Source organism: Polyodon spathula, chromosome 10, assembly GCF_017654505.1.
Source record: "Polyodon spathula isolate WHYD16114869_AA chromosome 10, ASM1765450v1, whole genome shotgun sequence".
NCBI lineage: Eukaryota > Metazoa > Chordata > Actinopteri > Acipenseriformes > Polyodontidae > Polyodon > Polyodon spathula.
In genome coordinates, this window is record NC_054543.1 from 17,708,216 (window position 1) to 17,733,281 (window position 25,066).

At 37.1% G+C, this 25,066-nt stretch overlaps 1 protein-coding gene across 4 annotated transcripts in view; it reads left to right on the top strand.

Moving 5' to 3' along the window:
- Positions 1 to 25,066, top strand: part of LOC121321883 (myopalladin-like) — a 115,959-nt gene that overhangs the window by 87,122 nt on the left and 3,771 nt on the right. For all 4 annotated transcript variants that reach the window (XM_041261208.1, XM_041261209.1, XM_041261210.1 and 1 more), the window contains 9 exons: positions 2,989 to 3,603; positions 6,273 to 6,414; positions 11,028 to 11,132; positions 18,412 to 18,633; positions 19,089 to 19,238; positions 20,286 to 20,368; positions 21,358 to 21,487; positions 23,367 to 23,574; positions 24,506 to 24,671. In XM_041261208.1, the coding sequence (XP_041117142.1) occupies positions 2,989 to 3,603; positions 6,273 to 6,414; positions 11,028 to 11,132; positions 18,412 to 18,633; positions 19,089 to 19,238; positions 20,286 to 20,368; positions 21,358 to 21,487; positions 23,367 to 23,574; positions 24,506 to 24,671 (1,821 nt within the window). The remainder of the gene's footprint in view (positions 1 to 2,988; positions 3,604 to 6,272; positions 6,415 to 11,027; positions 11,133 to 18,411; positions 18,634 to 19,088; positions 19,239 to 20,285; positions 20,369 to 21,357; positions 21,488 to 23,366; positions 23,575 to 24,505; positions 24,672 to 25,066) is intronic.

The window sequence follows — 25,066 nt, forward strand, 5'->3', positions numbered from 1 at the left end:
TAAAAAGTATTGCCTACCATCAAATAAAAGGTGATTCATTCCCTAGTAAATTAAAAGTAATTGTTTAACCCTCAAGTATATAGTTGCAACATTTTCCTGGGCCCCTAATTTCATGTTTCAATCTTGTGCAACAAATATAACAACCAGTGAACCCCAGAGGGGAGAAGTACTAGTATCCCACCAGATGTATCCCGACCAGTTGGGGTCACTAAAGCACAGTGAGGTGAATGTGCCTGGCACACAGTGCAGTCCATATGGTAGTGCTTTAACTAGGTGACCTGCTGGAAGCCAAGGTTAAACTGATGTTCTTAGCTCTTATTGGTACTAGCTGTACTGTCACTGGTCCCCTTTTTCTGGAGATGAAATATTTAGGTTCTTTGTTTTATGTTTTTTTTTTTTTTATTTACTTCAATTTGAAGCATGCAGATACACTTTTTAGAAGTAAAAATGGTTGCTACTTCCTGGTACAAAATCACTTTAGGTGCTATAGCTCAAGACAGGTTCCCATCACTAACCCCCCAAAAAATGTATGCAAAAGTCTTGTTTCATATGCTGGTTTGCTATAGGCCATTGCTATATTTTACGTATGGTATTACTCTATGAATAATGCCCTTAGACTTGCATTCAAGTAATGTACCAAGAGCAAGCAGCAACAAAGTAAACAAACAAAATGATTTAATGTCTTTAACACATGACTAGTAAATAAAACTACCTTGTTTAGTAAAAATAAACTCACCTGCTCACAGAAGCATCTTATTTAAAGCTGGATGTCCAGTCTCTGTAAATACAGCTCACATTTAAATTAGGTCTACTTACAGTAACTAACAGGCATAACAGACTCAACAACGATGTTTATGGTCTAACTGCAACCGAAAATGATTAAATATTGTACCAGGAAGTTTGCAGTTTTCTATGGTGTTTTAGTTGAACAATCTGTAAAAAGCCAAATTAAAGCTTAGAACAATCAATGAACTAAAAGATCTTGACTACAAGAATGGTACTAATGTTAATATGAGGTAAGATAGTTGTTTTTAAAGCCTTATAACTTCACTATAACTCCCATGCTTTTAACTCAGTCAGCTGTGATCCATGACTTTCCCACACGTGTGACTAGTTTTAGTGTATCCTTGCAGAAAGACAATCACTCACACTTTCTTTCAATAAACCTCCTAAATGGACAAAGATTATCACTATTCCAGATAGACAGAGTGAAGTTCTTTTGCTCAGTATGTTAGAGTTTGTAATTTCATATTGGAAAAACAAAATGCTTTCCACTTCATTAGCTTCAAGTTTTCTTGGGCTTTGCACACGATTGATAAAAAGCCATGGTTTATACAAGTTGGCAGTTTACATAAGGCATAGGTGGCCGGCTGGAATCAACTGCAGTATTTCCGTTATTCAATACTTATGCACTGTATAGTGTTGAAGAATAACACCTTTAAGTACAGTTGATACAAAACAAACCTACAACAACACAACCCCTTACTGTAAACAGACAGTGAATAAATATCAGATTAAAGAAGTGCTTAAAACAAAATTGTCAGGCTAGCCAATACTCTGAAATCGATACCAGTGTAACAAACTTACAAACATTTTTTTGTAATACTAGTATGAAACTGACATTGTGGTCATGTTTTGAATTATTTTTGGACCTTATCTTTGAGATATTTAAAATTAATGGAGTGTATTATTGTAACATAACTCATGTTGTTTGTTTTGTGTTGTAATAACTGGAATCTTTTTTCTAAGGCTTTCCGAGAAATTAGTTGATCAACACATGTATTTTCTCATTCATAGCTTTTGTGCCTGCAGTGTTCTGCAAAGTTTACTGCAGCTCAGTTTTTCTTTGAGAAATTTTCTGGAAAATTTTAATTAATTAATATTATTATTAATAATTTAAACTTTCAATTGAAAGTCAGGAAAGTGTCTCTATATCCCAGTATGGTCTTTGAATAATGAAAAACAACTAAATAAAGCATAGCTAAAGCTACTCTTTCACTGTTATTAGACTTTGTGAGGAAGCCTAAAACCAACCCTTAAAATATTTTTTACAGAAAGCTGCTATTGACTACTGTGCCAGGCAATAGCTTCTGTCGTGTGTCTGGATTATATTGTGTTGTTTGACATTGGCGCAGTTTCCATGTGTGTTCAAATTTTTCTTGAGACATTTGTCAAATGAAAAATGACCCTATACATTTTAGGTTTCCATTGGCTGTTCTTAGTTTACTCGAAGATCCTCTTTTCACCTGGCGTCATGCAAATGAAAGGGAAAGGAGGCGGTCGATGCAAATTAGCCATGCATAGCGTTTTCGGGAAAATGTGGCTTCCATGCATAGAGAACAGGTACACGGGAGACTGTCATCTGGTTGTCAGGTGACTCAACTAGCGTGAGTGAAACTCCAAAGCACAGCGTTAAGCTCATGTAATAAAGCTGTGCTTTGTAAATGCCTCGTGTCTGGTTGTTTAATAATGTATTTTACTGCTCTTGCCCAAATTGTTTTTCAAATGTCCATTGGTGGGGTGGCATATAATTAGTAGAGAATAATATTTCAACTAATTTATCACACAACTTATTAATTAAAGAAAAAAGAAAATAATTATCCTAGAGGTATATAATGAAGCTGTTCAACCCAGCTATTGCAGATCACCATGGCTGAAAACCTGCAGAGACATAGGATTATAGAGATCTGTGCCAGACACCTTCCACATATGCTCCAAGGCTGTCTGGATTGGGATCAATGGACGTTTTCACGTGAAATGCGGGTTTCTATGTGAAAATGGACATGGATTTCCTGTGTTTTATGTCATGCTCATGAATAAATGAGATACCCTATCCCTCTCTGTGGCCATTATTTTCGGCAACAAACTTAATCCTCTCGAGCTGTTCTCCCAAACGTGCATTTCCACATGTAAATAACCACACATGGAAACCCCCATTGCTGATAATCCACCTTGATCCTTATGTTTCCTCTTCTGTTTCATGTGCAGTGACCCCGTCCAGCTCCAGGTTCTTCACAACCAGGTTCTTCTTGAGCAACAGCAAGAGGGGGTCCCCACTCACCAGCCTGAGCCTACATCCCAGTTCACTCTGACCACAACTGAGCCTCCATACATCATGAGCATCCTTAACTCAGGCCATCCCCCCTTCCAGCAGACTCCAGCATCACCCCCCAACAATAACAACCTCCCTCAGACCTTCAACTATGCCAGGCCCAAGCAGTTCATCGCTACCCAGAACCTCTCACCCACCGAATCCCCTGTGCCCATGCTAAATGCAATGGCCCAGGCATCCCAGAGATCACTGAGTGAAGACAATTATGCAGGATCCCCGATAACACCAACATACCCTGGGCAGCCTTTTCAAACCAGGGTCTTGCAGTCCCCTACAAGCCCCGCTAGATTTGTTAGCTCTCCCCCTCCCTCTACCTCCCTCTTCTCTGCTTTTTCTATCCGGCCCCAGTCTCCAGCTGCTTCCCCCACTTCCAGCAGCTCAACACCCAGCAATATCCAGAACCCAGTGGCTTTCCTCAGCTCTGTGCTTCCATCACTTCCAGCGTCTCAACCAACCAACGCTATGGGGCTGCCCAAGAGTGCCCCCTCTGTGTGAGTACTATGCAGGAGGGACTTCAGTATATATTAGACCGGAAACAAAAGCAGAAAATAATCCATAATTATGAAAGGTGGTAACATTTGGACTTGTAAGATATCTAAAGGAGCCAAAATATCACTACAACAGTAAAATCCTAAATAGTGTTTTGACAGACATTTGTATTCACCTAACAGAAGTGCCTGTCTAGTGATCAGATCCAAGAACTAGGTCTTATTCTTTGACACATTTATTTCTAGAAGCGGAGTGTACTGTGCTTTACTCAGAGTGCAGCAGACTTGCAATGAATCTCTAATGTGTGTGGGTTTCCAGACTGCTAGTTTACTAAAACCAGGTAAATACTGTGTCCCTTTAGGGGTTCATAACGATTCCTAGTCTTCTTAATTTCAAATGTCTAGTTCACTTCCTTGGATCCTGCTTTAAACTGACTTACACTGTTATTCTGAATGCACAGACCTGCAGCTCTTACAGTATAGAACAGTACTGCTTACCTCGGTAGAGCATATGAATTTCAAGAAGACTCCGTCACATAAAATAATACCTTCTCTGGTTTTTAAAAGTGAGGCAGACAGTTGTCTCCGAGTACAATTAACGGGTCCCCTAGTTATCATTTTAGTATTAAACAGCTTCAGAACTGCGACAAGTGCTGTGAACTTTCCCTTTCAAGGTCCTGGATTTTAATTTAAAAAAGTCTAGTAATGCTTCTGCTCAATCAATCAGTGACAGGCTATACTATGCTTTGAATTAAACTAATTTACTATAAAAATAATGTACATGGGTTGGACAAAATAGGCTAGACAGCGGATCCAATCGCGGCTGGTGGCCAACAGATTGGGGGGGGAGCTTGGTCCAGGGTGCCAACCTCAGTGGTAGAAGCACTGTCTAGTGGATCGTTTCTTGTTCAAAGCGATACAAAATGTTTGCTCTGCGATGTCTTATCTTGGTAAATTTTTCGGTTACTTTATTATTAAAGTCAGGAATGTCAGCCATAATTTTTTAATTTATAACAAGGCTAAAGCATTTAGTCGTTCGGTTTTCATACATCAAATATTAAATATTAATTTTATTTTAATATTTAAACAGCTTAAAGGTTTTCTGTCTTCCTACAAAGTAACACACCATGCAAAACTGAGAAGCAGCATTGCCAGATCTGAAAAGTGGAAATATCGTATTGGAGCTTCAAAATTATCGTATTTTAATTAAAATTACTGTAAATCTAAAATTAAGAATATACAACGTTTTTTTTTCATCCTTAATATGTGACATCATATAAAATGTATCACAAGCACTGAGTTGAACTACTCGACACCGCCCATTGATCACAAGCACCTTTTGTTTAACTCTTCTTTGTACTGCAAGTAATGAGATTCATCATTATGCTTTGACTTTTGTTTTGTTTCTCTCTTTAATTATGTGTATTGTAATTTTGCCCTTTATGCTTTGGTTGCCACACCATATTTTTTTGCTTAATTTGTAACTATTGCATTAGATACTTAGTGTCATTTATTTACAGTTATCTGTAAGTTTACAATGTTCCATTATATAAGAGTGTCATATCAGTCTAAGTCACAACGAATGGATGATCGAAAGTTTTATATATTTTTATACAAAATGACCATGAGGTACAGAGGTGGTGGAGACAGTATTCAGCGTGAAGTAACTGTTGTATTTATCACGCACGTACCTTTTCGACGTGTAGACACGTCGGCGTGACACCGACGCACTGTACCACTCATAGAAGGTCATAATTTGCGCAGCTGACTCAGAAAAGTCAATTGAAGATCAAATACTTTTTGGACTTGCCAGAATTATCGTACATTTGGCCATTTTTGCAATTATCGATCATTGCATGGTACAAGAGTTGAAATAATCGTGCAAATACGATAATTATCGTACGTCTGGCAATGCTGCTGAGAAGAGACAAAGTTGTGCTGTTCATATTTATAGCCTTTGTTGTCTTGGTAAATGCACGCTGATCACCTGATCACTGTGTCCGCTAACTGCACTCCAGCCAGATATTTTTAAGCCAATCCCAGTCCTGGCTGATGGCTGGCTGCTAGTGCACATGTGCAGTGCGGCTTTGGGTGCTCGCATTTCTGAGCGAGAACAGCCCGGCTTCAGCCCATTAAACAGATGGGAAAAACAGCATTGTTGATGTGCCAGTGTCAAGTGAGAGGGGGGAAATGACACACACATCACTCAGAAGGGAAGCGCAGTTCATTCGGGGTTCAGCGAGCAAGCGAACACCGTTAACCGGCCACATCTGAGCAGATGTGATGGGACTGATGGTAGGTGCTTGGTTGACAAGATGTTTGTTTGATGAAATGAGTGGTGGGAATGAAATTACTTTGGTAGTTTTCCCCAGCTGATTATTGACCCATGGGAAATAATATTTAAAACTATGTTGCAAATGTACACTGGAAAGTCAGAACATTTAAAGTTTTGTGATCAATCACACTAGGAACCAGGCAAGCATTGATAGCCTCCTTTTCTTCTGTTCTTAAGATGTCGAAAGTTAGAAGCATGGAACAGATGACTGTTTGTTTCAGAGGTAATACAATTATTTAGTGAGGGTCAGGATCAGAATCTAATGCGGTGGATTAGAATCTAAGGTGGTGGATTAGAATCTAAATACTCAAGTCAATTGCTTTATCTCCCCACCTAGGAATCCCCAAGGAATATTGAAAAGGAATCCGAGGTCTCCTCGCTCAGTATCAGATGATGAGATTCGGGACACTAAAGACACCGTCCTACATGACTTGGAGATGAAGCTGCGTTTTAAAGAAGACAACTGGCACAATGGACAGGTATGGGCATGTCTGTCTGCGTGCTGGTCCCTGGCTGAGTGGGCCTTGGCTCTAAAATTGTCTCATTAATAATGTATATATAGCTAGTAGGAAATGTTTATATCTGTGTAAAGTACCAAAGTTTACAACCTTATTATTTACAGTTGTCACGTGACCCCTTTAAGATAACAATGTGCCGTATGTAGTTAATAAACACAGACATCTTCACCAACTTTTACCACAGAAAAGCTGTACAAATCAATCGGCAAAATCAGCAGATCAAAATGACATCCAGATTTCAACTACTTTCGGATTTATGAGGAGCAAGAAAAGTCTATTGTCTCGAAGGGGGGGGGGCGACTTATACACCGTTTTTTATGTTATGTAAATTCAAGTATTAACAATAATAAAAAAGAGCACATTTAATAAGAATGTGAAATACTGGCGAAACTAGAGAAATTAGTCATTTACAACAACTTTTAATGAATAAAGTGTACCCTACTGTACTGTACTAGGTTGTAATTCCACCTCTGGATTTAAAGGAATTATAGCCTTATTATGTACAGTTGGATGTACATTACTCCTTAGAAAATATAAAGACTGAAGTTGATAATTATAGTTGTACTCCTTTGGCAGGTTTGCCCTTATTGATATTTCACAAGAAATAGTCCCAAAAGCAGTAACTCTATGGGCTATGCACGAGAATAGACTACTTTCAAACACCTTGCAACCTCATTACATCAAAGACAGCCTGGCTGCACATGATACACCATAATGAAAGTGATCGGGCAGGTGTTTTTTCATCCAACTCCACTGCGGTTATCCACACATTTATAAAAGTTGGCTGACAATATGTTAAGCATTAGGTAGAATATATTCTCAGACCAAGTAGAATCTTGGAACTTAATCCAAATCTCTAACAAATTTGTACTTGTATGCAACAGTCATATCAGTGGTTATCTGGATCGCTTTCAAAGGAGCTAGCTGAAGTTCCTAGGAGCTAGCAGAACTCTTGCTGAAGTTCCAGAGTTTGTGAGCACACAGACTGGCCTTATTACTCCCTGACATAGTGACAGGAACCAGTGTTTAAGTACTATTTACTTTCCAGGTGTGCATTCAATTAATACTGCCTTCCCTGGAGAGAGAGACATGGTACTTTATAAAGCTGATACAAAAATTTCTAACATTAAAAGGTGTAGTATCTCAAGTTTGTTAGCACATATGAAATAAATATATTCTTATCAATTTAACAAAACAGTATTTGGAGAATCTGTCCCTTTTTTTTATCAGAGCTTGACTATTCATAACCTCTTACTGCTGCAACCTCTTACTGCTGCAATATGCATACTGTGTTTGACTCACAGGATGACGTGGAAGTAAACCATTTTCAGAGGTGAAGCTTTTACCTGTAAGCTACCAGTTTCTTTGCCAATTGTAATCATGGTCTGTTTCTGTGTAGAAAGCTAAACTTGGGAGTAAAGTAGTAAACAGATAGTATATATATATTATATTTTAGTTTAACTGTTCAATTAAATGTATCTAAACAGTAACGGATGTCAACACTGCCACCATTTACAGTAAATATTAAAATAGGACAAAACTTGCCCTTTTTACTTAGTTTCTCTAATTGCTCAGTATACACAGTATACAAAATGGATTGTTATATTCTAAGGAATCAGGTTTTATTAAGGCTTTAACTATTTTGTATCCCAAGCATTTCAATTTGGTGGGTTATATTTTAATTAACTAAATAGTTCTGAATTTTTAATCAACCAATCGTTATTTTATATAGCACCTTTCATAGTGGACAGCCATTACAAAGTGCTTTACAAGATACAGTAAAAAAAAATAAATAAATAACAATGCATAATACATTAAATACAGTGAAAAACAAAGCATAATACATTAAATACAAGGCTAGAAAAATTCAAAAAAATTGTGGATTTGTATGTCATATAGAATCATAAGAAGATACAGTGATTGATCAGAAGAAGCAGAGACACAACAGTGGGTATGTCATATGGAATCATAAGAATAAGAGAGTGAAAAAACAGAAGTAGCAGACACAACGTCTGGAAAGCAAGTGATATTTTAATATCACTGCCATAATATAGATCTGGTACCCGATATCTGGTACTACACCCTATAGAAATATTTTGTAAGTCTTGCTTTTAGGCTGTTTTGTACTTCCTGGATCATTTCACCTGGATAGTGAAATTGTCCCCAGCCCTTCATGGCTTCTTTCAAGTTAAATACCAGTCACCTTCTTCCTTTAGTGACTGACATTCATTCAGCTGCTAAGGTGCTTCTTTCCCAGAAGACACTGCTGTGGTGAAATGACCCAGGAAGTGCAAACAGATGACTGAAGAAAAAGGCATTGTTATCAGACACAAACCTGACACATGTACAGCATTTAATATGATTGAATCCTGGCACTCACCACTGCAGAAACCAATTCTTTTTTGATATAAAGAACAAATAACCCATTCTGCTTTGGTATTAAGTGGATCATATTTGGGGTGTCACCACACTTGAGGGACATCTTGCAGTGAATAGGAGAAGGTTATCTTTTAAGGGACACGGGCAGGATTTTCAAAAAACAGTGTTATTGCATCAAACTTGCGGTATAGTAATGAGAGATTTAGTAGCAAGTGATTTTCAAACAAAATTTGTTAATTAAATCAATCCGTTAATGCTTTGAAATTGAGTCGATGAGGTCGTTAATGAACGCATTTCTCGTTAAAAAGCTTAATTGTCACCGGTCACCTACATCACTTCCTGTCTCAACTACTAGGTAAGGGGAACTCATTAACCAAAATTAATGTTAACAAGATCAAGAATGAATGGAAGCATAATTCACTGTTATGGAAACTACTAGCGTACAGGGAGACGGCTCCCACCAGCGAGCAACAGTTAAATGGAAATAAAAAAATAATGGGACTATCAATATTGTGTTTAATTTGTAAACCATTTAAAATTGGGCAGTTTGTCATCCAGAAGGTACATTTATATAGAATACTTCACATATAAAATCTGATTTACGATTATCTGGTGTGAAAATCAGATTGGCACATATTAAAAAAAAATAATAATAATAATAAAACCCCATTTTACCCTCATTCAGGGTGATATTTTGTCACAGTTTACTATATACAACTCTTTTAATCTGCATTCTGCCATCTTTTTTTGGTTATGTATATTGGTTGGTATTTATTTTCTTATGATGACATCTACGTGTGTCTGTATTTTAGTATGTACGATTCTAGGCTATAAATACATAAGTTTTAAGTGCCATTTGTGTTTGTAGTTGTTAGTTATTATACATGTATACAATGTACGCAACACTCCATAATATATGTTTATTAAGCTTTTAAAATTATGATAGAACTTCCTACCCAATTCACAATTAGTTTATAAATACATTTAGGCAAAATCCATGTCAATGATCTTGATCACATTCCTCGTGTTTCGTTATGTGTCCTTGACGCCTGTTCTTTGTTCTTGTGTAGATAAGACACAGGTGTTAAAAGCCAATGACACATTGCAAATCTGCAATCAAATATCTAATATGCCATTTTCTATACCAAGATTTCAGTTGTATAATTCAAATAAAATATACAGTAGAGGTCAGCTCTCATATAATGTACTTATGCAGAATTGAAATAGGCTACAGTTGCATTGATCATTTTTTAGTAACATTACACAGGGTGCAAATAACGGTATATCAATTTAGCAATACAACAAACATTCTGTAAGGTTACAAGTGGTTAAGGTAAGTGAATAAATCTCATTTATAACACAAGCATAAAAAAGGCTAAAATATTTTAATAACTAAAAATATTGAATTATCGAGGTAGTCTGTAAGAAATTAACTCTGGTCCTGTACACTCTCTCTCTCTGTGTATTGTCGGCTTCACAGACACGGTCTGTTAAATGTCTGTTTCAAGGTGAATTATGTACTCTTTTGTTAAAAACTTTTTTGCAAGTGCAAATTAACTCCTGATAAATGATGAGAATTAACACAGATTTGCTTTTAAATTTCCATTCAAACAAAAGAAATAGACGTAAGATGCAGTGCTTGTTAAGATATTAAAATGATTTCAGAAATCAACATAATTTCGGAAATCACATTAGGATGATTATTTAATAACGAAGTAGGCAATGGAGTTAATCATTTCTGAACTTTTGAAAGTCTGTCCACCAAGTTATTTATTAAGTAAGAAGTGTGAGATGGATTAATGGGCAATACATAGTTGATTTAGTCTGTTATTATTATTATTATTATTATTATTATTATTATTATTATTATTATTATTATTATTATTATTATTATTATTATTTAGTTTATTTAGCAAACACCTTTATCCAAGGCGACTTACAGAGACTAGGGCATGTGAACTATGCATCAGCTGCAGAGTTACTTACAACATCTCACCTGAAAGACGGACCACAACTGACTTTCTCAGAGTCACACAATGAGACAGTGAGTGAGCTGGGATTTAAACCAGGGGCCTCATGGTTACTAGCCCATTTTCTTTAACCACTGCGTCACACAGCCTCAGTAACATGTATTATTGGAGCTTTAAAAAAGTGTCATAAAAGAATATGAATAACCCTATACTTTCCTCTGCCAGAGATTGACATATGAAGACAAAATGGCTCGCAGACTTCTTGGTCCACAAAGCCATGATGCCCCAGTCTTTAATTTTGATGTTGTGGAGGAGTGTTCACGGTCCCAGGTACTGTATAGCTAACTTATCTGAGCTACTTCTCTGTTGTTTTAACCTTTTCATTTGTTGAAATAATGTACTGTATATGTTACCTGGGCTGTTTATCACAGTCTTTACTCAAAATGTAATTTGGAACTCTGAAAGAGAAATGAACTTGTTATGGTTGCAAAACTAGAAAAGTCAATGTAAGGACTTACACATGTGCCTCCTACTCAACCTGCTTTATAATCCTTTCACAATAAGACATTGTGTACATTTTTACTTTTTTAATTCCTAATTGAAATATGTATTGCACTTTGAAGAAAATTCTGTCAATAAAACACATTAAGGGAATTAAGGGAAACAAAAATGTCTGTTGTACTGAAATCTCCAGTAACTCTTAATACACAATACTACAAAGGCAATGAAAAAAAGCTGCCAGAAATGTGTGCTTAGATGTGTATTAGTGATGCAGACAACAAATAATATATTTATGCAGTTACTGTACAGTGAAAAAACATAAATCCTCTTCTATGTATTGCTTTTTGATAACACAAACCTGTGTACTGATATTTAACTTCAAGGTCCATATCTCTCAAGCCTGTAATGTGTAGTGCCCGACTATTATTTACAGTAGCAATTCATAATGAATACTTGATTCATACAGTGACATTGCATTATCCACAAATGGACACCAATGAGAACTTGAAAAGAACACTACAGCCTCAAAAATACAATAACAGTAAGCTGACAGTAGTAATATAATTGCTCTCTCTCTCTCTCTCTCTCTCTCTCTCTCTCTCTCTCTCTCTCTCTCTCTCTCTCTCTCTCTCTTTGGTGAAATGCATATTGCACATTTAAGAAAACCGTTGGAGGAAATGCCTCCATCAGTCATCTTGAGAAAGATGACATGCATCCATTTGAAAATTGCCTTGGATTACAGCCAAGAGTACTTTGTAAAGCCAGACAAGTTAGCTTGGGAGAGGATACAGTAAGTTTACCCCCACGGCTCAGAATCACAGTGCTCTGTGGAAAAGACCTGAAAATAACAGGCAATTGATACAAACCAAAATGCATTCAAACCAAAGTGGCCAGTGTAGTGTAGTTTGGTTCAGTTGCTTACAGTACAGTGTAGATAGGTTCAGTTGTGTACAGTATAGTGTAGTTAGGTTCAGTTGTGTATAGTATAAGACAATATTAGTAGTTGGTTACTGCCCCTGTGGCCTTGTTGCCACATGCAACATTTTTTACACCATTAATGAAACTTGCCTTTTAAATAACTTGACACGTTGATCAATTGACACAAATTTCTTATTCAATTCATCTTACCTGTATGAAAAATTGTCACTGCCTATGAATGTATTTACAGTGTATTGAGTTTCTAGTTTATTTCAAGTGCAGTTAGTTTAAACAGTTCCTACCTGTGGAGAAAATTATGAAAAAATTGGATAGCGGTATGTTTATACCAGTTTATTATTCTGAAGAAACACTGGCATTATCAGAGCCCAGAATTCTCAGCAGTGGAATTACAATAGAGTTGGATGAAATATTGCACAATGGTCTGGATACAGTAGACACTGGTACTGATAACCTGATACTATTGCTATGGTGCAGTGTGTCAAATTGTTAAAATGTTACTGCTGTGGTACCATCTACTGTAGCTGCCCTTGTATGTTGCCGTTGACTTGCAACTGCAATGCCATTTACTGTAAGGCTGACAGATAATATAGCTAAAAGTTCACCATTTTGTCTGAAGGGAAAACTTGTATTAAATACAGTGCCTGGTCAGTATTAGGACATTTTCCCGATTGGTTTGGCATCACCCTGGTGTAGGGGCATGTTCTCCTGATATATCCTGGACCCCTTGATGACTTGGAAAGGTCAAACGAATGTCTTATCTTATCAAAAGCCAGCCACTGCACCATTTGTGTGAAAAACTAATGACTGAATGGATTAACATCCCACAAGACACTTTCCAGCACCTTGTGGTGTCTATGCTAAGTTATGGCAAGGCTGTGAACAGGGTGGGGAACTTTAGAATTTTTATAATCATATCATGTTTTATCATTTTACCCATGCAGAACTTAAGTATATGATAGAATCAGCCCGCAACTCACTTGATAAACAGCAGGTTAAGTCCTAACCCTGATTATTGTTTCAATTCATCGTCGAAGCTCTGGCTTTATCTCTGACTTTATCTCTGAATGTAGCATGGGAGTACATTGTAGCTGACTGCATGGACAACACACTCTACTCTGGATACAGTCTGTCACAATTTAGTATGCAGTTTACTGAGATCTGGAATTTGTTGTTGGTGTTTTTTTTGTTTTTTTTAAATAGCGCTGCAGCCCTCATTCTGCATTTCTGTCTTTGAACAAATAAGTCCTGCATGCTGTTTACCATTCATTAGACCTCTGCTTGCCTTAGCTTATCTTAGTCCCTGAAATGACTGCATACAGTATACCATGTGTCTGTCACAATTAATTCATTCGATAGAACTTCACAGGAAATGGTGAGCTTCACTCCACTCTATGATTTAATGTTTGGGATATTGTATTTTGCATTTTATATTAACCAGGCAAAACCAGGAATTATTAAAGCCTTAGATTGAAACCTGCCACCCAGTTTGTGCTGTTGCCCAAAAAATGAATTATCATCAAGCAGACAGTACCAATACCCTCTGGTGCCACCTCACAATAAACACAGTAGTTAAAGCATCACAGATGTACTGATACTGAAGTAGTTATCACCTTTAAGCCTCAATTCATGTCATTATTTATATACTAAAAAGTATTTAGTAAAGGGAATTATCAGTAGTTTATTGGTTTCTCTGTAATGACAGTTAATAGTAATTGGGTTAGGATTAGGACTGATATTATGATTATATAAATAATGCAATATTACTCATGATATTTTAGTGTTACCTATTCACGTTTAATTTAAAGCAGCTGTTCTTAGCTTTCATATATGGTATAGATTTGTGTTTATAAAACATATTTTAACCTGACTTGAAGATACCCCCATCTACATTTTCCTAATTATGTTTATTATCCTATTATATGCCTCTGTATGCTTATTTATTATTGGTTTTGCTTGATCATTTTTTTTCCATGCTTACTAACTATTCAAGCCAGCTTGCTTCTGGAAAGATTCCTGAAGCTGATTGGGGGAAGTGAGGCGGGGAAGAATAATAGTGTTGCACAGGATTCCCCTATGGGCTTATATGCACAGCACTAATGTGGTTCCCCACAATCAGCCTTGAGGAGTATTTTCAAAAACAATAATTCCTGAAAATGTAAGTTTAACAAAAATAAATAAAATACAGTTCCTATATACAGTACCAGTCAAAAGTTTGAGTACACTTCCTGGAAACTAGGTTTTTTTCACCTAGCATTTCAGGTTTCATTCTCTAAGGCAGTGGAATGTGTAATGTGCAATGAAAGTTGGGGGAGGGTCAGGTGACATTTCTATCCAATGTCATGTAGCGATTCCAATCTACCTGTGAGTGTTTAGAAGACTGAGATATATTGCGGGAAGCCATTAAACTTTTACAATATATATATATATATATATATATATATATATATATATATATGTGTGTGTGTGTGTGTATATATATATATATATATATATATATATATATATATATATATATATATATATATATATATATACAGTGCCTATAGAAAGTCTACACCCCCTTGAACTTTTTTCACATTTTGTTGTGTCAGTGCCTCAGATTTTCATGCATTTAAATGATGATTTTTTTTCCACTTATCTACACACCATACTCCACACTGTTAAGGGGAAAAAAGTTTTTATTGAGAAAAAAATATATATATTAAAAATACAAAACTGAAAGATCATAATTGGATAAGTCTCCACCCCCCTGAGTTAATACTTGGTGGAAGCACCTTTGGCAGCAATTACAGCTGTGAGTCTGTTGGGATAGGTCTCTACCAACTTTGCACACCTAGATTTGGCAATATTTGACCATTCTTCTTTACAAAACTGTTCAAGCTCTGTCAAGTTCCTTGGGGAGCGTTGATGGACAGCAATCTTCAAGTCATGCCACAAATTTTGATTGGATTTAGGTCGGGGCTTTGACTGGGCCACTCAAGGACATTTACCTTTTTGTTCCTTAGCCACTCCAATGTAGCTTTGGCTGTGTGCTTTGGGTCATTGTCATGCTGAAAGGTGAACTTCCGTCCCAGTTTCAGCTTTCTTGCAGAGGGCAGCAGGTTTTCCTCAAGGACTGCTCTGTACTTTGCTCCATTCATTTTCCCTTCTATCGTGTCAAGTGCCCCAGTCCCTGCTGATGAGAAACATCCCCATAACATGATGCTGCCACCACCATGCTTCACAGTAGGGATGGTGTTGATTGGGTGATGCGCTGTGTTGGGTTTGCACCAAACACCAAACATAGCATTTTGCATTTAGACCAAAATGTTCCATTTTAGTTTCTTCACACCGCAAAACTTTTTGCCACATGGCTACAGAATCTACTGAGTGTTTTTTTGCATACTTCAAAAGGGATTCAAGCTGGGCTTTCTTGAGTAATGGCTTCCTTCTTTCCACCCTACCATACAGTCCAGACATGTGGAGTGCTTGGGATATTGTTGTCACATGCATACTTTGACCAGTCTTGGCCATAAAAGCTTGTAGATCTTGCAAAGTTGCCATTGGCCTCTTGGTAGCCTCTCTGATCAGTCTCCTTCTTGCTCGGTTATCCAGTTTGGAGGGACAGCCTGATTTAGGCAGGGTCTTGGTGGTGCCATACAGCTTCCACGTCTTAATAATCGTCTTGACCGTGCTCCAAGGGATATTCAAGGCCTTTGATATTTTTTTTATACCCATCCCCTGATCTGTGCCTTTCAACAACTTTGTCCCAGAGTTCTTTTAAAAGCGCCTTGGTGCTCATGTGCTCATGGTTGAGTCTTTGCTTTGAAATGCTCTACCCAGCAGAGGGAACCTACAAGAAGTGCTGAATTTATTTGGAAAACATGTGAATCACTACAGTTTAACAAAGGTAGAGACCACTTAACTTAGTGTGTGATTTTGAAGGCAATTGGTTACAACTGAGCTAATTTTGGATTGCTATTACAAGGGGGTGGACACTTACCCAACCAAGCTATTTCAGTTTTTATTTTTAATTAATTTTGTACAAATTTCTAGAATATTTTTTTTCGTTTGGAAGTTGTGGGGTAGGAAAATGTCAACACAGTTCAGGTTCTCATACAATCCAGGTTAATTCTCCAGAAGGGTGGTCAAAACCGTCCAAGTCATACACAGAAATTTTGTCTTCTTTATTTTCCCTTTTTGGTTTAAATTAAACTCTTATCAGCACTTTCCTACTTTCCTACTTTCCTACTTTCCTTCTCGCCTTCTCTCCTTCTCTCTCTTAAACACCTTGTACTCCTCTCACTTCCATGCTGTGACCCCAGCCCTTTTATAGGTGGATGATTATGTTTAACTTGGTGCTGGTGTGGCTACCACTCCCTGGGCACCTTGCATTGTGGGATTTGTAGTGTGCTGTGGGTAGCCATTTTGTGACCTGTAGTCCTTTTCCCGCTGCCATTTTGTGATGGTAGAAAGGGCTGTCAAAACCTCAGCCCTGACGTATTTACCCTCTATAACCAGACCCTTTGCTTTATCATAATATATGTGTGTGTGTGTGTGTGTGTGTGTGTGTGTGTGTGTGTGTGTGTGTGTGTGTGTGTGTGTGCGCTATAAAACACAACCTTTTAATCTGAATAATGATCGCATATGTATAAAAGTCTAAATGGCTTGTGTAGAAATAAAAGGTTTTAAATAAATATTTAGATAAATCTTAAAACAGAAACCTCAATTGTTTACATCCACCAGTAATCTCGCCGCATTAGTTATCTGGGCAGTTATTTAAAAATAGATTCTCCCCCACCAGTACATTTTTTTAAAGACACATCACACTTTTTCATATAATCTCTTGATAGAAATCCACCTTCAAAAATGCATCACAAGAAAGGAATCATGAATCAAATTCAGGGCCATCCAAAAATAATGGTCTTCTTATGCATAATGGAAATTTACAAAACTATGAACTTATAAACTTCCCCTGCAGTCAGACTACATCATTGCCAGTTTAGAAAAGAGAGTCCAGCTAACCATTTAAAGTAAACCATGCTTTATTAGCTATAAACAGAACCACTTGGCAAGCCTCACTCTACTATACACAGGGCAATGACGACACTACACTAGCTAATACAGTCATCTCATAAATCAAACTATTTGTGCCCTTTTAGAGTTCTCAGATTTTTATTTGTGAAAGAAACACATGCTGTAGTAAATATCCTTTGCTGCAATATATTCGTTTATAAACGGTATCCCGATATGTGTAAGATCAAAGCATTTTTCAGTTTTTTTTTTGTTTGTTTGCCACTCCTTTCCAGGAAAGGTCACTTATTTTTTAAAATAGTCAAATACCATGCTTCATAACACTAGCCCCAAGAAACTAACTCTAATAGGCACGTGTTTCACTTTGGTGTTAACATCAGCATCAGCGATGGAGTTAGTTATTATACAGTCATTAGTCTGAATTTTCTATTTGCCTAACTTTTTTTTCTTCTTGGGTATAAAGGATAATAGTGATATGTGTAAATCCAGGATACAGCTGCTGTTCATATTTCTAACTGCAAAATCATCATAACAGAACAACCAAAGGGAATACTCACACAAACAAAAATGTGGCTATACATGTTTTTTCACAAAGTAGTAGCTCTGCAGTATATCCATGGGGTAAATATAATACAATTGTCATTTTATTATATTGGGCCCTATTCACAAAATCATAAGGACTGTTTTAAGGAATGTTTTGTTAAGGGCAGTTTTTAAGGAATGCTGTTAATTAAATTGCAGTTCATGAAACCTTTTCCAACTGTTTTAAGGGTTTATTCTAACTCTCAAAGTACACTTTAACTTAATAGAATGTTTATAAAACAAAAATCAATTCTTAAAAAAGCAGCCCTTAAAACTGTCTTGCGAATGGGGCCCATTGTCTGCAAACATCCACTGCTTGAGTCTCTTACACCTTTTTTGGTATCCTGAGTTCATTTTTTACATCCACTGTTTGTCATTTTTGTAGATAGAGCTAGGTGTTCTGTAGTTTAAGCTTGCTGCTAAACATATCTGCAGCTGTTTTTTGCCTGCAGTTTCAAGAAGCTCTCTTCCGCTATGTATTTTGTTTTCAGGGTTTTGTCAAGAGAATGGTTAAAATAGTGAGACTGGGTGTAAATGCCTGCTACGTTGTACCAAATCCCCCTTCTTCTTCTAGGAGTACAAGGTGTCCAGCTTTGAACAAAGACTCATGAGTGAGATTGAGTTCCGCCTGGAACGCACCCCGGTGGAAGAATCTGATGACGAGATTGAGCATGACGCAATCCCCACGGGCAAGTGCATAGCGCCCATCTTTGAGAAGAAGCTGAAACACTTCCGTGCAGTGGAGGGGGCTCCGGTTTCATTCGCCTGTAAAGTGGTGGGCATACCTGTACCAAAGGTATGAATTTATTACCTTTTGAAGGCTGTTTCCATTGTAGGTTGGACTGCATTTCCAAGTGTCAGGATTTGTGCCTCTAGTTTCTCTCCAGATTTTTTTAACTCATGAAATAAGTTCTGGACAAAAAAATAAAGCATGTATTTTCATTTTTAAAAGTGTTTTATAAAGTCACTTTGGCTGATCTATATTTGAAATTTGGCATGCATCTACAACTGAACTTTCATTTCAACTATAAAATAAACTTCATTTTGAAGCTACTTACTCATTATCGGTAAGTACTGTATGTACATGCTAATCCCTAGCATCTCCAACACGGCAGTGCTGATTGTGAAATGCTTCATACTGCCAAGGTACTGGAAGAGGATGCAAAATATCATGCCGCTATCATTTCATCCTACCTAGAGTAAGTAGTTTGATTACAGTTATTAAAATCTTGTATTTGATGTCTCCTGTAGGTTTACTGGTTTAAGGACGGCAAACAGATATCGAAGAAAAACACCCACTACAAGATGACAAGGGAAGGGGATGGAACCTGTTTTCTGCACATTGCGGCTACAACTAATGATGATGATGGCAACTACACTATCATGACAGCAAACCCACAGGTACACCCAAGTAAATATACACCTGGAATATGTTTCACAACTATGCAAGTACAAGTGTGAAGTGCCCCTTAATCATAAATCATTTTACAGTAACATACTTCTAGATGAATATTTATTACATTCTTCCATAGCTTCCCTTCAGTGCACTCAGAATCGTCAGACCCAGCATTGTTGGCTTACCATTTGGTTTACATTATCTAAGTCAGATTATACTGTACATAAACTTCCTTGCATGCCATATACAAGCTCTGTTTTAGCTAAGGAAACAAAAAATATATAAACAGGAAAAGGAGATTTTCTGTATGGTTGGTGTTTTAAAAGAAACACATCTAAAAGCGTTTTAACACTGGCTTGTAAAGTCACATTATTACATATGTAACAGTTAAACAGTATAGGATACTGTACAAAAATATTAAAACCCTTTTTAAAGTTAGGGATTTTTATATGTTCTGATACATGAGTCCCTCTTTAGGCAATCAATGGAGGTGGTTGCCTCTACATTGTTTTTTGAAAAGATGCTTCGATATGAGCATGACAGTAGACCCTGGTCACAGTGGACCACTGAAATACATGCTAGTGTTTGTATATGTATAATCCTAATCATTTAGTATATTTGACAGAGATATAATCAATACATTTCAGACTTAAAAGTGTATACATGTACAATTACTGTGCTGCCACAGTATTTTTCATGATATTTGGATTACTGTTCTGGCAATGGTAAATAAATGGTAAATAAATCTCCACTAGATGGCGGTTCTAACTTTATATTGTTCAATTGCCAAACTGAAGAACTGTGTGTTTAAACTTGATGAACATTGCAATTCAGTTCAGTGGAGGGTTAAAATATACTCTTCAGTGCTACAAGTGCTAGCTTCATTATGCTGTCTAGTTGGTCCATTTTATTCTAGCATACATATGTTTGTTGTTTTTTATTCTATTTGTGATTTAAATTACAATGACTAATCATTTATGTTGTTTGCAGATATCCCTGTCTAACACAAGAAGCACTGTATTAATTGCATGATGTTCTTGGTGCTGTTTTAGGGGAGAGTTAGCTGTACTGGTCACTTGATTGTTCAGACTGGTCCGATGCGTAGTCGGTTAATGCCGACTATTCACTCTCAGAGGTAGGTCACATTGAGAGAGGCTTTTCTTTGTGCTAAAACTTATTTTAAAGGAGTAATCTTAGGTTTTACTTGTACATTTTAAATGTACCTGTACGTGTTCTTCACATGAAAAAACCTTAGAAGTGCTACATAATACAACACTATTAACACTATTTTGACATGAAATAAATAATAAATGTTTTTATATCAAGGTAAAACTATGAATAAATATATAGAGGTGTGTCATGAAAAAATTATATTTATGGAATTGGGTGATGCAGCGATAAACTTTGGGTGATTTTACAAAAACTTAAAATATCCTGCTCTAAATAAAAAATGGAACACAGTTTCCTTCCATCTTAAAATATTTTGTGTTTTTTGAATATCGGCATTTTGTAAATTGCTTGTGAGTTGTTTTAAATGATACACAGTATGCTTAGAAATATTATTTGCGATGCAGTACTATATGTCAACAAAAAAAAGCTCCTGTCACTAACTTTTAATGACACAGTACCATTATTATTTTATTTTTTTCGGATACATGAGTACCTGTTTAAGACTACCAGTGATGATGGCCATCTGTCAACTTGATGATGGCCATTTTCTCAACTTAAAATAAAGATCTGTTAAAGACACTCCGCGTGAAGTGCAAGATGCGTCCTCTAGCTTGGAGGTCGTCAATTCAAGTCCAGGCTATTCCACTGCTGACCGTGGACGGGAGTTCCCAGGGGGTGGCTCACAATTGTCTGAGCGCTGCCCGGGGAGTATATATATATATAATATATATATATATATATATATATATATATATATATATATATATATATATATATATATTAATATGAATATATAATATATACATATATAGAAGGGCATATTGTCAACTACAACTGACAGAACCATACTGTAATGTCAAAGCCAGGTTGCCTAGTCAAATATATTTCATTGGCACTATTGGGACTCAAGCGATTTTCTTATTTCCAACCACTTCTGTGCCGTGTTCAATGCAGGTCACGCTCCCGTGTGCAGGAAGTGGATGAAGGAGAGCCTAAACAGGAGCGCTTTTTTCGCCCGCACTTCCTCCAGGCTCCAGGAGACTTGGTGGCTCATGAAGGACGGCTCTGCAGACTGGACTGCAAGGTACCCCACTCGGAGACCCTGGTGTTTACAGGACAGTGGAAGAAGCATGATGTAGCTGATTCAATTCACTGTTTTGTGAATTAGCCAGACATGTTAAAAACATTGTTTGTTAAATGAAAGATTGTATTATCCCCTGTCGGCTGGGAATGTTACTGATATACTTGCTTCTAAAGCAGGGGTGTCAAAGTCAATTTTACCAAGGGCAATATCTTAATTTAACATTTGATTCACGGGCCACAAGCTTGTCAATATCGGGCTCCATGTTTTGTGCTGAAACGATCTTTAGCACGAAGTGTAGATGCTTGTCTTTCAGGCGAGATCTTTTTGTGGATTTATTAATCTTCATCAGTGAAAATAGCTGTTAGCAGAATTCCGTACTGCCGAACATTGACATGAAGTGTGCAGCCTGAATGCGGAGCTGTGGGAATGTGGCTGGGTGGAACGGGTAAAACTGCTCATCCGAGACAGAATGAAACTTAGCCTTCACACATGGGAGGCACTCCTCAGTTGTTGTCAATCCAACGAATGTCCCCCACTGTAATTTCATGTTGCGCGCACACTTCTCAAGCTGTTGAAATATATTGTTTGCTGTGGTAGTGCAACATCCAAAAGCTCTTGTCTTGGGTAATAGTGAAGCCTGCATCAACAGCCCGGATAAAAATAGATAACAAAGTGGTATCAGTAATATCTGTGCTCTCATCAACAGCAGGAAAAAAGGCTACGAAATCGCTTGCTTTTTCAGTGAGCTCTCTTGAAGATTGGTAGCCAGGTCATCCACTATTTCAGCTACAGTATTTCTTGAAAGACAGACATTGGAAAACACACGCTTTTTCTCAGGACAGACTATTTCTGTGACTTTAAGCATGCAGTCTTTTACAAAAGCACCCTCAGAAAAGTGCTTTGACAACTTTGTGATTAGCTCTGACACAAATAACTTGCCTTTACTGCCACATCACTTTCACTTTTTGCCTTTTTAAACATGTTTTGCTGTAAATCAAGGGTTCTTTTTAATTCGGCCAGCTTTTCTTGCCTTTGCTTTCCTTCAAACTCTCCATATTTTTCTTTGTTTCGTTTCATAGTGATGCCTTAAATTGAATTATTTAATCACTACAATACTTCTCTTACATACCAAGCAAATGGGGGTTTCTTGCTGCTCTACAAATAAATATTCAGACTCCCACCTTTCCTGAAACAATCTGCCTTCCTTATCGATCGTTCTTTTATTTGACATTTTGAGTTATATTATCGCTTTTGACGGTCAGTAGGCTACAGTGTCTAATGGAAAACACGCCTTAAGCACCTAGCACAAGATATGATTGGCTGTCTCTCGCTGTCTTTTGTTTCTTTAGGTCTGAGCTTCCCGCTACTTTTCTGATGGCTGATGGGATTTGGAGTTCTTATGTGTAATAACTCAATAGTCTCAAACTGGGCCGGGCCAAATTACACTGGAATGAATGAACTTTGCTTGGGGTGGGATAAAGTACCTACAAGGGCCGTATTCGGCCCGCGGGCCTTCAGTTTGACACCCCTGTTCTAAAGGGATACTTTATACCATCTACAGTTGTATTACTCAGTGTCTTAAATTTGTATTATGTTATTATGTGCATTCTCTATCATTCTATATTGTTATTTCTAGTGATATTTTTACCAGGTTTGCCAGTAACCACTGAAAAATATAAATTACGAAAGAGGTTTGAAAAATGACCACTAGGGGCGGTCAAACCACCTAGAAATTCTGTTTTTCCAGTGGTTGAAAAAGGACAGAGGTACACCTGGTAAATCTAAGCAGAGCAACTCACAGAGAGTCCCAGTGATTATGAACTAATTTATTCAGTAACATTCGCATTGACATTTCCGTCCTCCTGTCTCGGTTGCGTAGGTGAGCGGGTTACCAACTCCAGATCTCTTGTGGCTTGTGAACGGAGAGTCAGTTCTTCCAGATAACACTCATAAAATGCTGGTGAGGGAAAATGGGGTTCACTCTCTTCTCATCGACCCACTCATGCAAAGTGACGCTGGGACTTACACATGCATCGCGACCAACAAAGCAGGGCAGAACTCCTTTTGCCTGGAATTAACCGTAGTAGGTAAGGCATTGTCAAGGCTATGTTATTGCTAAGAAGCACCAGGGTGAGGTCAGTGTGTTGCACTGATGGTCTTACAATGTTGATTTACAGGAATGGTTAATTCATTTAATCAGCATGCAACAGCTTAAAGGGTACATAAGGACCATTTTATTTTATTGTGTTACATGTTCCCATGTGTTGTTACAACTGTTTACATAAGGTGTGTGTTTTGTTTTAATTTTTTCTTTTCTTTTTTTTTTTTTTTTACATTTTGACCACTTTTTTAAACTTTTAAATTGCATTCCCTGCCTCAAGATGGCTTCCCATCTACCCGATTGACCTTTCAGAAGTACATTTCCCATCATCCTCCTGAAAGGTTCTGTAAGGTCCATGCGGGTACATGAGAAGCCATTTTGAGGCAGGGAATGCAGTTTAAAAGTTTAAAAAAGTGGTGAAAATGTAAAAATAAATAAATAAATAAACAATACACATACCTTACGTAAACACTTGTAGCACATGGGAACATTTAATAAAATAAAAAGGTCTTTATGTACCCTTTAAGAGCGGCTGGTATGAAATATCACAGTTATCCTAACGTATGTGTTCTTGTTGTTTAGAATCACTTTGTATATTATTTTCTGCTTCAGTCATCACATCCTGGTGACTTTTTTTGTGACGACAAGAAGGCGGCATTAGGATAATGGTTTAAATGCATCATGTTATCATATTTGTCATAATTTGTTTCTAGCGTACAATATTACTATTACATGCTGTTTACCCATAAAAGCAACCTATTACATATGGTTTGAGGATGTGAATTTAAATCCATTCAAATCAGAATAGCACAATGCCTCAGATGTAAATGCAGCATACATTATTTCATAACAAATTGGTAATACTTTATATGTGCATTGGTTGTGAAAATCTATCTTTATATTTCTTGTGCCAACAGCCAAGGAGGTCAAAAAAGCTCCGGTGTTTCTCGAGAAGCTTCAGAACACAGGGATACCCGAAGGAACGTCAGTGAGGTTAGAGTGCAGGGTTGTGGGGATGCCTCCTCCCAAGATCTTCTGGAAGAAAGACAATGACACTATTTCTAGTGTCAAGGAAAGAATGAGGTAAGCAGTGTCATGCTGTTTGCAGGTCTTCTGTATTAACTGTAAGACTTCAGCATTGTTAGAGACTGCTGTATGTCATCTCTCAATATCAGTACAGTTGATGTCACCTGCTTTAAAAAACCTACCTGAGGCGTCCATTCAACTGCTAAGACATTTCAAAACAGTGGCACTTAATTCTCATTATCAGCCTTCTTTTCAATGAAATTCACAGACGATCGCTGTCCTATAACCCTAAATAAATTAGCCTCACACAGAAAAAAAAAGTCCTTTAGAAGATGATGTGAATTTTTGATATTCTGTATTTTAATGTTGAATCTGAATAGCAGCTGCTGGTAAAACACAGTATGTCTGGGCTACCTCATAGCCTTAAAAAACAAACATATTTAACAAAGAAA